This window comes from Pelodiscus sinensis, chromosome 4, assembly GCF_052426305.1.
Source record: "Pelodiscus sinensis isolate ZL-2025 chromosome 4, ASM5242630v1, whole genome shotgun sequence".
Taxonomy (NCBI): domain Eukaryota; kingdom Metazoa; phylum Chordata; order Testudines; family Trionychidae; genus Pelodiscus; species Pelodiscus sinensis.
Genome location: NC_143055.1, coordinates 113,505,872 through 113,520,776, shown reverse-complemented (window position 1 = coordinate 113,520,776; position 14,905 = coordinate 113,505,872). Strand labels below are relative to the sequence as shown.

General features: G+C 40.9%; 1 protein-coding gene across 3 annotated transcripts in view; it reads left to right on the top strand.

Annotated features, from left to right (window-relative positions):
• C4H4orf17 (chromosome 4 C4orf17 homolog) overlaps nucleotides 1-13,965 on the top strand; it is a 32,123-nt gene extending 18,158 nt beyond the window's left edge. For all 3 annotated transcript variants that reach the window (XM_025189977.3, XM_025189975.3, XM_025189976.3), the window contains exons 3-9: nucleotides 3,972-4,184; nucleotides 4,290-4,357; nucleotides 5,412-5,579; nucleotides 7,965-8,046; nucleotides 10,865-11,036; nucleotides 12,280-12,323; nucleotides 13,671-13,965. In XM_025189977.3, coding sequence (XP_025045762.3) covers nucleotides 3,972-4,184; nucleotides 4,290-4,357; nucleotides 5,412-5,579; nucleotides 7,965-8,046; nucleotides 10,865-11,036; nucleotides 12,280-12,323; nucleotides 13,671-13,864 — 941 coding nt within the window. In that variant the 3' untranslated portion in view covers nucleotides 13,865-13,965. The remainder of the gene's footprint in view (nucleotides 1-3,971; nucleotides 4,185-4,289; nucleotides 4,358-5,411; nucleotides 5,580-7,964; nucleotides 8,047-10,864; nucleotides 11,037-12,279; nucleotides 12,324-13,670) is intronic.
• The last annotated feature ends 940 nt before the right edge of the window (nucleotides 13,966-14,905 follow it).

Genomic DNA, 14,905 nt, shown 5'->3' with positions numbered 1-14,905 from the left:
GGAAGGGACCTCGAGAGGTCATCAAATCCAGTCCCCTGCCCTCATGGCAGGACCAAGTACTGACTATGCCATCCCTGATAGACATTTATCTAACCTACTCTTAAATATTTCCACAGATGGGGATTCCACAATCTCCCTGGGCAATTTATTCCAGTGTTTGACTACCCTGACAGTTAGGAACTTTTTCCTAATGGTCAACCTAAACCTCCCTTGCTGCAGTTTAAGCTCATTGCTTCTTGTTCTGTTCTCAGAAGCCAAGATGAACAAGTTTTCTCCCTCCTCCTTATGACACCCTTTTAGATACCTGAAAACAGCTATCATGTCCCCCCTCAATCTTCTCTTTTCTAAACTAAACAAACCCAATTTTTTCAGCCTTCCTTCATAGGTCATGTTCTCTAGATCTTTAATCATTCTTGTTGCTCTTCTCTGGACCCTCTCCAATTTCTCCACATCTTTCTTGAAATGCGGTGCCCTGAACTGGACACAGTACTCCAACTGAGGCCTAAACAGCACAGAGTAGTGCAGAAGAATGACTTGTGTCTTGCTCACAATACACCTATTAATGCATCCCAGAATTGTGTTTGCTTTTTTTGCAACAGCATCACATCAACTCATATTTAGTTTGTGGTCCACTATAGCCCCTAGATTTCTTTCTGCCGTACTCCTTCCCAGACAGTCGCTTCCCGTTCTGTATGTGTGAAACTGATTGTTCCTTCCTAAGTGGAGTACTTTACATTTGTCTTTATTAAACTTCATCCTGTTTACCTCAGACCATTTCTCCAATTTGTCCAGATCATTTTGAATTATGACCCTATCCTCCAAAGTAGTCGTAACTCCTCCCACCTTAGTATCATCTGCAAACTTAATAAGCATGCTTTCTATGCCAATATCTAAATCATCGATGAAGATATGGAACAGAGCCGGTCCCAAAATAGACCCCTGCAGAATCCCACTTGCTATACCTTTCCAGCAGGATTGAGAATCATTAATAACTACTCTCTGAGAATGGTTATCTAGCCAGTTATGCACCCACCTTATAGTAGCCCCATCTAAGTTGTATTTGCCTAGTTTATTGATAAGAATATCACGTGAGACCATATTGAATGCCTTACTAAAGTCTAGGTATACCACATCCACCGCTTCTCCCTTATCCACAAGACTAGTTATCCTATCAAAGAAAGCCATTAGATTAGTTTGACATGATTTGTTCTTTACAAATCCATGCTGGCTGTACCCTATCACCTTACTACTTTCCAAGTGTTTGCAGATGATTTCCTTAATTACTTGTTTTATCATCTTCCCTGGCATTGAAGTTAAACTAACTGGTCTGTAGTTTCCTGGGTTGTTCTCATTTCCCTTTTTATAAATGGGCACTATATTTGCACTTTTTCAGTCTTCTGGAATCTCTCCTGTCTCCCATGATTTTCCAAAGATGATAGCTAGAGGCTCAGATACCTCCTCTATCAGCTCCTTGAGTATTCTAGGATGCATTTCATCAGGCCCTGGTGACTTGCAGGCATCTAACTTTTCTAGGTGATTTTTAACTTGTTCTTTTTTAATTTTATCTTCTAAACCTACCCCTTTCCCACTAGCTTTCACTATGTTAGGCATTCCTTCAGACTTCTCGGTGAAGATCGAAAAAAGAAATGATTAAACATCTCTTCCATTTCCAAGTTTCCTGTTAATGTTTCACCCTCCTCACTGACCAGTGGGCCTACCCTGTCCTTGGTCTTTCTCTTGATTCTAATGTATTTATAAAAAGTCTTCTTGTTTCCCTGTATTCCTGTACCTAGTTTGAGCTCATATTGTGCCTTTGCCTTTCTAATCTTGCCCCTGCATTCCTGTGTTGTATGCCTATATTCATCCTTTGCAATTTGTCCTACTTTCCATTTTTTATAGGACTCCTTTTCATTTTTAGATCATGCAAGATCTTATGGTTAAGCCAAGGTGGTCTTTTGCCATATTTTCTACCTTTCCTACGCAGCAGAATAGCTTGCTTTTGGGCCCTTAATAATGTCCCTTTGAACAACTGCCAACTCTCCTCAGTTGTTTCTCCCCTCAGTCTTGATTCCCATGGAACCTTACCTATCAGCTCTCTGAGCTTACCAAAAGCCACCTTCCTGAAATCCATTGTCTCTATTTTGCTGTTCTCCCTTCTACCTTTCCTTAGAATTGTGAACTCTATGATTTCATTATCACTTTCACCCAAGTTGCCTTCCACTTTCAAATTCTCAACTATTTGTTAAAATCAAATCTAGAACAGCTTCCCCACGGTAGCTTTTTCAACCTTCTGAAATAAAAAGTCGTCTCCAATGCAGTCCAAGAACGTATTGGATAGTCTGTGCCCCGCTGTGTTATTTCCCCAGCATATATCTGGATAGTTGAAGTCCCCCCATCACCACCAAATCTTGGGCTTTGGATGATTTTGTTAGTTGTTTAAAAAAATGCCTCATCCACCTGGGTAGGTGGCCTATGGTAGACTCCCCTAGCATGACATCACCCTTGTTTTTTACCCTTTTAGCCTAATCCAGAGACACTCAACACTTCAGTCTCCTATGTCCATCTTCACCTCCATCCAAGTGTGTATATCTTTAATATATAAGGCAACATCTCCTCCCCCCCCCCCCCCCCCCCCCGGCTAGCCTTCCTGAGCAAGCTGCACCCAATGCAAACTGTCACATAAAAAATGACTAGCTTCTATGTTCTTCTGCCCTCTACTGGAATAGATCACTTCTATTATTCAAATGTTTGTGGCTCCTTTAGTTAAATAAGCAGACACTTGGTGTTAGAAGGTCACAAGCAGAGCTGTGGAAAACTTGCCAATTTAAGTTTATATTTTGGAGGAAACGGGGTTTCTGTTCACCCAGGCTTGGTCTTGAGGGGCAAAACTTGAGGCTTTGGTTTCATATCAAATTAAAAACATATTGGAATCCAGAGCAAAGCTCAGTTTTGCCTACAAAGGGAAATTCTGTAGTAGGTAATGCAGAGTACTTAGGGCACACTAGCCACTCTGCATTAGCTCACCTTCATGCACAGTATCTCAAATGCATTTGAGGAGTGCACTAAGCTTATTCGCCCAAGGACACTCTTGGTGTGTTTTAAATTTGCACCTTTACAGTAAACTTTCCCATGCAAACAAGAGAAGCAGCACAGCAACAGAGAGAACTATTTGAGATGCAGAGGAAATGCGCACAGAATCTGCCAAACCTGCTTGCTTTATCAAGCAATATAAAATAAAAATACCTCCTTTTTTCCACCTCTAACCTGCCAGATGCAGAGCTTGTCAATGCTTCTCTCTTCAAGCGTCAGCTAGAAGAACAATTTCTCAAAGGACATGAGATGTCTTCTCTAGGGATGCAAGCAACTAACTGATAAGCAGGGTCTTAATACATTTAAAAGGCTAAAGCACTGCAGGGGGGAACCCAGCGCATGCCGGGAATCAGCTGACCCTACTGGCTCTTAAAAGGCAGAGCTACAGCGGGGTTAGCTCCTGGGGCTGAGAGCTAACATCACAGCGGCTCCCCTGCTTATTGACTAATCGACGGAAAATCCATCGACTAGTTGATTAAACAAAATTTATCATCCCTAGTCTTCTCCCCACAAGGACAGCGTGTATTGCTTCTGCAATGGTTAAGTCCTCTGACATAGTGGGTTGCAAAGGGTCAAGCTCTGGACCCAGAGTCATGACTGAGATCTTTTGAATTCGTGTACGAGTCACAGAGATGCTAGCACTCTCTTTTCTGTGCAGCACATATTCTGGTATTGTATACATTCTGCTTTCACAAGCACTAGCTTCATTACACACACACACACACACACACACACACACACACACACACACACACACACACAAAAATCAATGAATTTTTATAGCTGCAGCCTCCACTCACTCAGAAGCCCTACCCCCAAAATGGTCTGCAGACGTTCGATAATGGTGACGAAGTTTGCATCGGTGTTCTCCTCTCCTTCAGGGTTAAATAATGCGCCTGTCTGTGTTGTGAGAGATGCGGGCACTTTTTCAAGACCACACCAGGCTGCCAGCAAAATCTTAACCCCACAGCGAGAACATGATCAGCATCATGAGTTAAGTGGACAAAGCATGGACATATCATCTCCCAGAAGCTCTATGCTAAATCTCCAGGCTTATCCACACATTGGGAAAGGGCTATCACGACCTGGTTCACGTGAGTAGCCATGATTTTGCATAACCCCAGAAACTATTAAAACTGAATTTTATTATCTTGATTCCAATAAAAACTCACTGAAAACATTTGTGCATCAATTTCCAGAGCCTGGGAGAGAAGAAATGGCTGAGTTCTCTAAAAGGACAAGAGACTTCCTTGCTTTACTGAGAAAGGTAAAGAAAGATTTGCAGTTATTTTTAGCAGCTGTGTCCTTAGCACCTAGATTCTATACACCCACTCATCGCTCTCTCTCTGCCAAGGAGACCAACAGTGGGACACAAACTGCAGCCTTAGTTTAAAACATTACAAGGACTCAAAATGAGGGATCACAAGCATCAAACAAGTAGAGGAGGGAGGCTTGAAATTATGTGGGTTCATTTCTGTAAAATAAACATTGTCTAACTTCTCATCATTCAGCATATTTATGTCAATAATTGAGACTAATTAAGAGTCTGAACAATATTTACAAGAGGCCAATTTTTCTTTTATCCCTCCTCGGTAATCTGTGATAGCTAACAATTCACCTTGCACTTTGTAAAATGTAGAAAAAAAGTGCTCTAACACAAAACCCTGTTAAGTATCATACCCACTCCTTAACCAATTGGTAAACTGAAGTACAGAGGAGTTAACTGACTCAGTCAGCATTATTGAGCATCAGAGCTGGGAAGAGAACCCAGAAGAAGAACCTTCCATCACCAGTTAGCTAAGAATGCTTTTCCAAATCCCTGATTTTTCCAGAGTTTGTAACTCTCCCATAAGACGCGCTTAATGGGAAAAACTATGCCTACAATAACTCACATCCAGAGTGAGCTTGTTTTTTAATTATTAGAAAAATCCAGATTTAAGGATTATGATCCACAAGGTCGGCGGGTGTCTAAATCAGTTTTAGGCAACACTGTGACCCACAAAATCTGTGCTGGGATGCCTCATAATCCTATAAGTGATTACACTAAGTGCCATTTGTGGATCTGGGTCTATGACACAAACACTTGGGCATATCGAGACACTGTGCCTATTATGACTAGTTACTGCAGGCTAAATTATTAACTGAATTTCTCCTTATTTGTGGCCCTGTTGTACGGAATCTCTAATGCTTGGAGGGATAGTTTCAGCTTCCATTGAAGCCAATGGTAAAATCATCATCAGCTTCTAGAGTAGCAAGGTTGGGTGCTTTTCAGTGTGTAACTGGTATCTGTCAAACCTGTTCAAAACTTCCTTCCTTCTTAGGAAGAGTCTTTGAAAAAAGCACAAGCTCGTTCACTGACTGCAGCTGGCCAGGAGATCCAGCCTTCTTCTCTTACTCGTCCCTCTTCGCCAGCCCGTTTTATGCATTACAGGCCAGAAGTCAGAGAGAATGTGAACTATGCCCCAAACTATCTGGATCAGGAAATAAAAGTAAGATATAAATATTAGATTACCTTTGTGTTATATATCCATTTCCCAGAAGGGAGCGCAGGGAGTTTTCAGTTCTTGCAGTCTGTATCTAGCTAACCTGTTTAATTTGTAAGTCGAATACAATATAGTACAGGTTAAACCTCTCTAGTCTAGCACCCTCAGAACCTGATTGGTGCCGGACCAGAGAATTTGCCAAACCATAGGAGGTCAGTATTATCTAGCAGTATTACCAACACTTCAACTGCTTACTGAGCTCTTAGAAGACATTTAAGGGAAAATACAGGACTATGTAGCACTTTAAAGACTAACAAGATGGTTTATTAGATGATGAGCTTTCCTGGGCCAGACCCACTTCCTCAGATCAAATAGTGGAAGAAAACAGTCACAACCATATATACCAAAGGATACAATTTAAAAAAATGAACACACATGAAAAGGACAAATCAAATTTCAGAACAGAAGAGGGAAGGAAGGGGGGGGGGGGGGAGGTGAATGTCTGTGGGCTAATGATATTAGAGGTGATAATTGGGGAAGCTATCTTTGTAATGGGTAAGATAACTAGATCCTTTGTTTAGATTCAGATGTAAAGTGTCGAATTTTAGCATGAATGACAGTTCAGAGGATTCCCTTTCAAGTGCAGATTTAAAAGTCTTTGTAGCAGGATGCAGGTAATCAAGTTGTTGAGTCAGTGTCCTTTCTGGTTGAAATGGCAAGAAACTGTTTTTTCTTTGTGATCCTGTCTGATATCTGTTTTGTGGGCATTGATCCTTTGGCGAAGTGTCTGAGACGTTTGTCAAATGTACATAGCAGACGGACACTTTCGGCACGATAGCATAAATTATATTTCTGGATGCGCAGGAATACGTGTTCTTGATCTTATAACTCACTTGATTAGGTCCAATAATGGTATCAGCAGAGTGAATATGTGGACAAAGCTGACAACGGGGTTTGTTGCAAGGGAAGGTACCAGGGTTGGTATTAGTGTGGTATGTCCTGTGGTTGTTGGTAAGAATCATCTTGAGGTTAGGTGGTTGTCTATAGGAGACTATGGGTCTGTCTCCCAGAGCTTCTTGCAGTTTAGTATCCTGTTCCAGTATAGGCTGTAGTTTATTGATAATGTGTTGGACAGGTTTAAGTTGGGGGTTGTAGGTGATGACAAGTGGTGTTCTATTGTTGGTTTTCTTGGGTCTGTCTTGAAGTAGATGGTTTCTAGGTATTTGTCTGGCTCTTTCAATTTGCTTTTTTATTTCTCCGGGTGGGTAGTTGAGGTTTATAAATGCTTGGTAGAGATCCTGAAGTTTCTGGTCTCTATCAGTGGGATTAGAGCAGATGCGGTTGTATCGAAGGGCTTGGCTATAGATGATGGATTGTATGGTGTGTTCTGGATGAGAGCTGGAAGCATGTAGGTAACTGTATGAGTCAGTGGGTTTTCTGTAGAGGGTGATGTCTAATTTTCCATTGTTGATTTGTACTGTGGTGTCCAGGAAATGGATCTCTTGTTTAGAATGGTCCAGGCCGAGGTTGATGGTGGTGTGTAGGTTGTTGAAATCTCTGTGGAATGTCTCCAGTGTTTCTTGGCCATGCGTCCAGATCATAAAGATGTCATCGATGTAGCGTAAGTAGAGAAGTGGTAAAAGGGGACAGGAGTTGAGGAAACGTTGTTCTAGGTCAGCCATAAAGATTTTAGTGTACTGTGGGGCCATGCGTGTACCCATGGCTGTACCGCTGATCTGGAGGTATAAGTTGTTCTCAAACTGGAAATAATTGTGGGTGAGAACAAAGTTACATAGGTCTGCTATCAGGTTGGCAGTGGTGTCCTCTGGGATAGTGTTTCTAATTGCTTGTAATCCGTCTTCATGTGGGATGTTGGTGTATAGAGCTTCTACATCCATGGTGGCAAGGATGGTGTTGAGAGAGAGAGAGAGAGAGAGAGAGAGAGAGAGATATCAAAGGGAGTTACTGCAGTAGTGGCAGTTGGATCCCCAGGCCGTTTAAATTGCTGCTGGAACATCATGCAGCGCTCTCCAGTCAGCACTAAGGGCTGCCTAGAGGAGCTACAGTAGTCTCTAGATGGCGATGAAGGCTGCCTAGCCCCAGACACAACCCTTTAGCTCTGTCCCTTCCAGGGGTGCAGAGCAGGGCTGGCCAGGCTGTCGGTCCTGTTGCATTAATGTAAACAAACTTTTGTAAACTTCAGAAATCAACTAATAGGACTGAGTCGACTTGCAAATTGATATTCTGTTATTAACAGTGTGATTAAAACCAATGATTGATCAAAACTTAAAAAAATCTCACCTTTTAAAAAAATTGTTTGATGTCCCTACTATAAAGCTAGAGATTATTTATACCCCCCAGTCAGCTGTAGTTGTATTGCACTTCTTGCAGGTCTTGGAAAAACTCCGTGACATTCTACAGACAGACTCCCTTGCAGAGATTCAAGAGTGGCTGTCAAGGGCAAGTATAAAAGGTGAAACATGTATGTGTGCGTGTGTGTGTGTGCATGTGCATGTGCGTGCGTATGCACGTGCGCTTTTATGGGTTTTAAAAATAATAATGGAGCTAGACGGTTAGCTGCACTACTGTCCTCTCTCATGGTCTCACCAAATACATCCCCACAAGTGCCAGGCCTTTATATTGCCACCCACTCAGACCAGGACTTGGGTTACAGCTCCCTGGTTTCCAACTGAGTAATTCACCCTGCACAGATTTATCTTCATGTGCAATGAGACAAACACAGCTTCTTCAAAATAGAGCATAATTTCTTGTGCGTGAAAGGTACATAGTGCTTAGAGAAAAAGACATAAAGCAACAAAGATCTTCATATATATTCCCATCCTTAAACCTTGCCACTCTATCCAGGGCTCAGGATTATCAGACTTAATTCCCTGCTCTTACTTCGGAGAGCCACCCTAACCCGCTTGGGGATTTCTCCCACTAGCTGAGAGGACTCACTCAGAGCCATCTCACTGACACATCCCAACCAGACTTCTTCAAGCTCACCCCAGAAAAAACCCTTTGCTGCCAGCAGCACTTTAACCCACTAGGGTCTTTTGATTGGAAGCTTAGCCTTGGGAAGATTGAAACATCTTACCTGAATTGATCCAGCTAGGTACACTCTTCACCAATTGCTAGTCTGGAGCTGGGTAGGTGATCAATGGTCTTATTTGTGTCATTGTTTTACTTCTCCTGTTTAGTTCTGCCACAACTTCTTTACAGCCTCATTTGATTTAGCTGCATGCATTCTGTAAGGAAGCGCTACAAAATTGAACAGGTAAACTGAATCATGGCATAAATATGAAACAAGAATTCCTAGTTAATCACAAGGCTATTTCTGCTTTCACTTACACTCATGCAATACCTTTGAATTCTCACAGAAATGAATTCAATAGACTACAAACATGACAATGAGGGCAGAAAGATGAACTGTGGTTGGACTGGGGTAGCAATTTTAGTTACTGGGATATCATTGATTGCATGACTTTGCAGCCTTGATTGAATTATTCTGCTCAAAGACTACACATTGAAACACACCGCTCAAAGGAATAATCACAGAAAAAATGTGTATGTTATACTGCTACAAGGACCGATTTGCAAGTACGGGATGCTTTTGTTTGGCTTTGGTTTCAGCACCTGCTTAATGCATTATGCTAGCACAATGATTACCTACCTATGTGTAGTTACACTAACCATCCAACATTTTTATTTAGCCAACCCTGACTCCTTGTGCTTTTAGAGACATTTCACCTGGAAGCTGCCTTCTCAGGGAACTTGGCTAGGAGTACTAGCTAGAAGTAGGCCTAAAACAGAGGTACAAGCTATAGCCATGCATTCATAGGGTCGCAACTCCAAATATCAAATTTAGAACAAATTACTGAGAAGCAGGGCAGATATACCCCCAGATGCTGTTGATTATTTTCCCATGAGATAGCAAACCAGCCACGAAAGTAAACTTCTGTCTCACCATCCTGGCTAACAAAAAATCATAACAGTTTTCTGAGGCATTCCAGTCTGAGGCAAAAATCATGCTGCTGCCAAGCCTTTAGTATCTAAAAATCTCACATGGGCGAGTCATACATCAAGTCTGATTTTGCTGAGTCACAGCAGAAGCCATTACTTATACCCTAGTTCGAAAGTCCATTAGGTGCTGATGGGCATCTTCCATGATCCATTGTGAGATAAGCATTGCTTGGTGGGCCATTCAACTTCAACAGTCCTTTCACAATGTGCTGTCTAAATAACTCCTGTGTCTTACTAGAGGGGCCAATAATTTGAAATATGGGTACATAGCTAATATTCATAACTTTTCATACACAAATGATACATGCATAAATAGCATAATCATATTCAGCAAATTACCTTTACATAGACACCCTGTCTGCCACTGTTTGTACAAGATCTATTGTAAATATATAAACAGTGGTTGTCACAGTGATCTATATTGCTATATTTTAATCAGATAATATCCCACAAGCTTTTTGGTAGAAAATATAATTACAGAGCCTCCTTGAGTATTTACATTTACATTTCAAGATCTAGCTTGAGAAAGTTAGGTCAGCAGCAAGCATGCTGCACTCATCAGAGCCAGTGGTTGACGTTCCAAATTCAAAATTAATAATATGCTTTAATCAATCAGCTTTGGTGCAGGGCAATACAGCTCCAGTTCTCAAAGGGGCATGAATGAGCTAGATGCCCAATGACTACTGGAAAGATGTTGTGCATGGTGTGCATGTATGTGTCAGGAACAGACACGTGTGTCTAACCCTCCCAGCCCTTTTAGTACCTACAGCCTACATCTCAGAAAGTAGATGTCAGTAAACTATGGGTTTTAAAGAAACAAAATAGCAAGTGATGTAGTTTTTGAACGCTGATAAATCCAAAAACTATGCTTCTGTTTAATTCACATTTTTATAGAAAAATTCTACCCAGGCAGTTAGAAGGCAAATATGATTTTAAAACTGTAGAGAGAAGGTGGGCAATGTTGAATATATAATGGAAACTTCGTAGGCTTAACCAAAGAGCAACAGGCAATGCTCCAATTACAGCTTTTTTTTTAATCTGAAAAATTAAATGATTAGAATAGATCTTTTTAAATAAAAAAAGTCTAGCACTCATGAACTATACGAAAATGAAGTTTTACGTAAAGATGCACAATTCAGATTTATTTTAGAAACTATCCAATTAATTTAATATAGTCTTAAATGCATTTTGCCATTCCTCAATTTTTTTTTAAAAAAGCAACTGCTTTCAAAGAAAGTTTTTTTTTCTGGTGGTTCTTGCTGTTGCAGAGAAAGAGTTTATATCAAATTTGATTCGCTCAGAAATGACTAGCAGAGACTTGTTGAATTATCGGCAAAATACCCCAAAAGAAAATGCAGTGAAGAACTTCCATTTCCATGATACAATGAAGCCTTCTCATGCCCCTTGGACAGAACCTAGGGAGGAAATTAACAAGTTCAGGTAAAGTCTGCTTTAATTTTGGTAGCATCAGTTACACTCAAAAGATTAGGAAAAGCGGTAAGGAGTCCTGTGGCACCTTATAGACTAACTGAAGTGTTGGAGCATAAGCTTTCGTGGGCAAAGACCCACTTCGTTAGATGCATGTCTAAGTTAGGAGTTCATGTTCACAGAAGTATTCAAATTTTGAATGATTTTCTCATGCTTACCTAGAACTGCTGATGTCTGAAAACCTTAAAATAATCTCTCTCTCTCCTGATTACAGGTACTTCTCTGCTTCTAGACTTGCAGAAATCTTGTCAAACATAGAAGTATTGAAATATTGTCTCAGACTGATTCTGATATCAATTAGAAACAGTAACTCAGACCTGTAAACCTTTATGAATGTGCTTAAAATTATGCACTTTGATTGCTCCATTCAAGTCACCCTGGTCACAGATGAAAAGCCCAAGAATTTGCAGGACTGGGGTCTAAAATAGTGTGTAACAAGAACTGAATTAGTCAGGCATTTCACAACTTCCCCAAAACATTTAGTTTGAATTTGGCTCACTCCATGCTAATTAAGATGGAGAAAACATGTTTTCATAAGCAAGCAGTTTAAAAAAAATAGCTTAATAGGTTCTGCAACTTTTGCTTGTTTTGAAAAGTACTAAATGAAGTTCTATAAACTTAGACTTATTTGAAGTTGAACATGTTCCTATTTCAAAACTCCAAGCCCATAATAATTGATCATTTACTTGGAGCAAAGGATTATGTTGTTTTATACGCATCATTGCTCAAAGTAATCAGTAATAAATAAATGTGGCGTTGGGGCAGAGATGTCTTTTACTATCAGAGATGAGTCTGGAATCTTCAGTGTGCAATATATTAAGTACATCTGTTGGTGAATATGCCTGTATAAACTATGAACCGTTTCGTGTGTATTATTCAATTGTTCTTTAAATTAATTCACCTACTCAGATTGTTTTTTGGAAGGAAACTTTTCATGCAAAACAGATCAGAATTTAGAATAGAAACAAGAATGGAAATGAATTATATTAAAAATTTAAATGGTGAAAACATTGGTTTTGTGATTGAAGCTTATCAGAATCTGAATTGAAAATGTTGCTATAGCTGTGAAAGATTCCATCTGTGGTCTAAAGGTATACAACTGGAGAAATAGCAAAGAACTCTAAACCATTGCCATATACAGCAGCTGACATAATATATCTACTGTTTCTTTATAAGCTCTCCCTTTTCTATTCAGGCCTTCAAGTAGAGCATCAGATACAAGTGGAGGAACGGAAGAAGGTAGGTGATGGAAATTCTAAAAAAGTTAGGATACTATATAATGAGAAATGTATTGCACTTTGAGGTTATTTACGTAAGATCCTTGACATTTTTAAGGAGTTGAGACAATTTCTACACCAAGATGAAGAGAAATACAGCAATGTGTCAAGTTCATTGTGTGTTAGATTTCTGAGAATCTTTATTACCACCATTGAATCAGCCTTTCTAGATAGAGCACTTTCCCCCATGCCTGCAGCTCATCACCAAAGCAAAGTACATTTCCAGCTGCTGACAATCTTACTTCAGTGAGCTCTGACCACTCTGTAAATCCACCCAACTTCTTCCTCCCCAATCTAAACCTCCTGCTATTCTTCATACATGTGCCCAAACACTTCCTGTCAACTAGTTTTTAGATTTCACCTTGCCTTATTACATCATCAAAAAGCACATCCCTCCCCTAAGTAAAACATGCTTTCCCTAGTCCCTAACACATTATTTGTAGTTTCACCACCTTCAGATCACCAAATCCAGATGTCATACACCTGGGTCCCAGAAAGTGCAGCAAAGGTTAACAAAGCAGGATAAGCCAACAACAAATTTGCAACATTTTAAATAAGGAGACTAGCTTCTCCCCTACAAGAAAGTGGCAGTCTCAGTTATTTACACGATCGCAAAACTGTGCCAGCTGTAACATGTATTAGCACACCAGGGAGGTGGCAGGTTTGACACAAAAAGAGGAGTGGGAAGAGAGGGCTCAAAAATTCTAACTTAATCCTATAGTAAGTAAAAGCACGTATTTTAAATATCTGTTAGGGGACTGGGGGAGTTGGAGGGAAGAGAATTTGTATGGGAAGGAGAAGGGAAACAGGGGAAGGACTTTTCTAATTTCTCGGAGACCAACACTTCTCTTTTCAGAGTCATCCAGCTGGAGATCCTCCAGGCTACTACAGATTGAACCTCTCTAGTTCAGCACTCTTTGGTCTGGCAACATCTGTAGTCCGGCATGAGTTTAGTTAGTCCATTTACCATGACTGTGGCCAAGTTTCCCATGGCCCCATTAAGTTTGTTTACAACCATCAGTTCTGCCTCTCAATGTTCTATGCTGTTTTTTAACTCTAATTTACCCCTCAATGTTTTCTAAGAGCCCAACAAACAGTGGAAGTGTTGGTAATACTACTAGACAATGCCATGGTTCAACAAATTCTCTGGTTTGCCCCCAATCAGGTGCTGAGGGTGCAAGACTAGAGCGGTTCAACCTGTACTTTCATAACAGTACCAAGAGCATTTGCTTAAAGTCAAGCCAAAGTTGAAAAACAAAACCAAAGAGTAATGTTGTATATAGCTTTATTGTTCAGAAATCTTTTCCAGAAACAGAGAGAGACGATAATTTGCCCACAAGAGGGGTGAGAGTTACAAGTCCAATTTCTGAAAACTTACACAGAGGGAGGTCTTCCAACTCCCAGGGAACGAGCTACAGCCCTTCCTTAGCACGACGACAGAAGCCCCATCTCCGCTACAGCAAGTTACCCGCTGACCAGAAAAGCCTTACTGCCAAAGAATAACTTCCTCTTCAAAGCTGCTGAAGCCGCACAATTGTTCCCTTCAAGGATTACATTATGTACTATTAGCCACAAGAATTAAAAAACAAAAACACAAACCTAAATCTGACTCTCTTTTTTAAAAAAAAGTGTTCATTTCATTTAGTCTCTAAATGTTGTATCAAAAACCAGTGAAGAGTACACACAATTACTTCTGCAAAAACTTGATCTGCGCTCTTCATTTAAAATGCCTAAAAGTAAGGGCAAGGGAACTATAAATAAAATGTTGTCTACCCTGCAAGTCTTCAACTCAGACATTTAATCTTTCAGGAAATATTGATTTGCTGTTAGCTTGGAACATCAAGTGAACAGAATATCCAATGATGTTATGCTTTTCATTCGTTCGGAAATGAGGCACTCTATAGTGATTGGGCAGTATTATATTACACCTTAATTACAACAAGCTGAGGGTGGAATATTAACCAGCTGAACTAATCCTTTTCTCTCCATTCTAGAGAGTACAGTATAGTGACATGACACCATTAGAGAAAATAGCAAATTGATCAAAAAACCCGAGGTAACAAATTTAAAAACTTGGCAGCTGACTTGCCCCCAACAAGCATGTGCATGTATACACACACATTTATGTAAAAGTCAGGACCACGAATGGGTACAGATTGGACTTCCCTGGTCCAGGATCCTTGGCCTGAAAAGTGCTGAATGAGGGGATTTGCCAGACGAGGTGATGTCCCTCCCTTCATGGCCCCTGCTGCTCCCTGGGCTAGGGCTCAAGTCCCAGCCCATCTGCCCAGCCAGGACTTTCTAGCCGCAGCCAGAGCATCACACAAAGGCTGAGGCTCCCTGGCTGCAGCTGGGGCTGGAGCTCCCAGGCTGCTGCCTGCCCCACTACAGCTGGGCTGGAGCTCCCCGGCCACTGGGGCCAGAGCTCCCCACTATAGTGCCCCCTCTCCTCTTCCAACAAAGGACTCCTGGCTGAGTCACCGGCACTACCTGCTGCACTCCTGCCCTGTTGCCAGACCTGGGTTCTGTGATCCAGGACTCTGT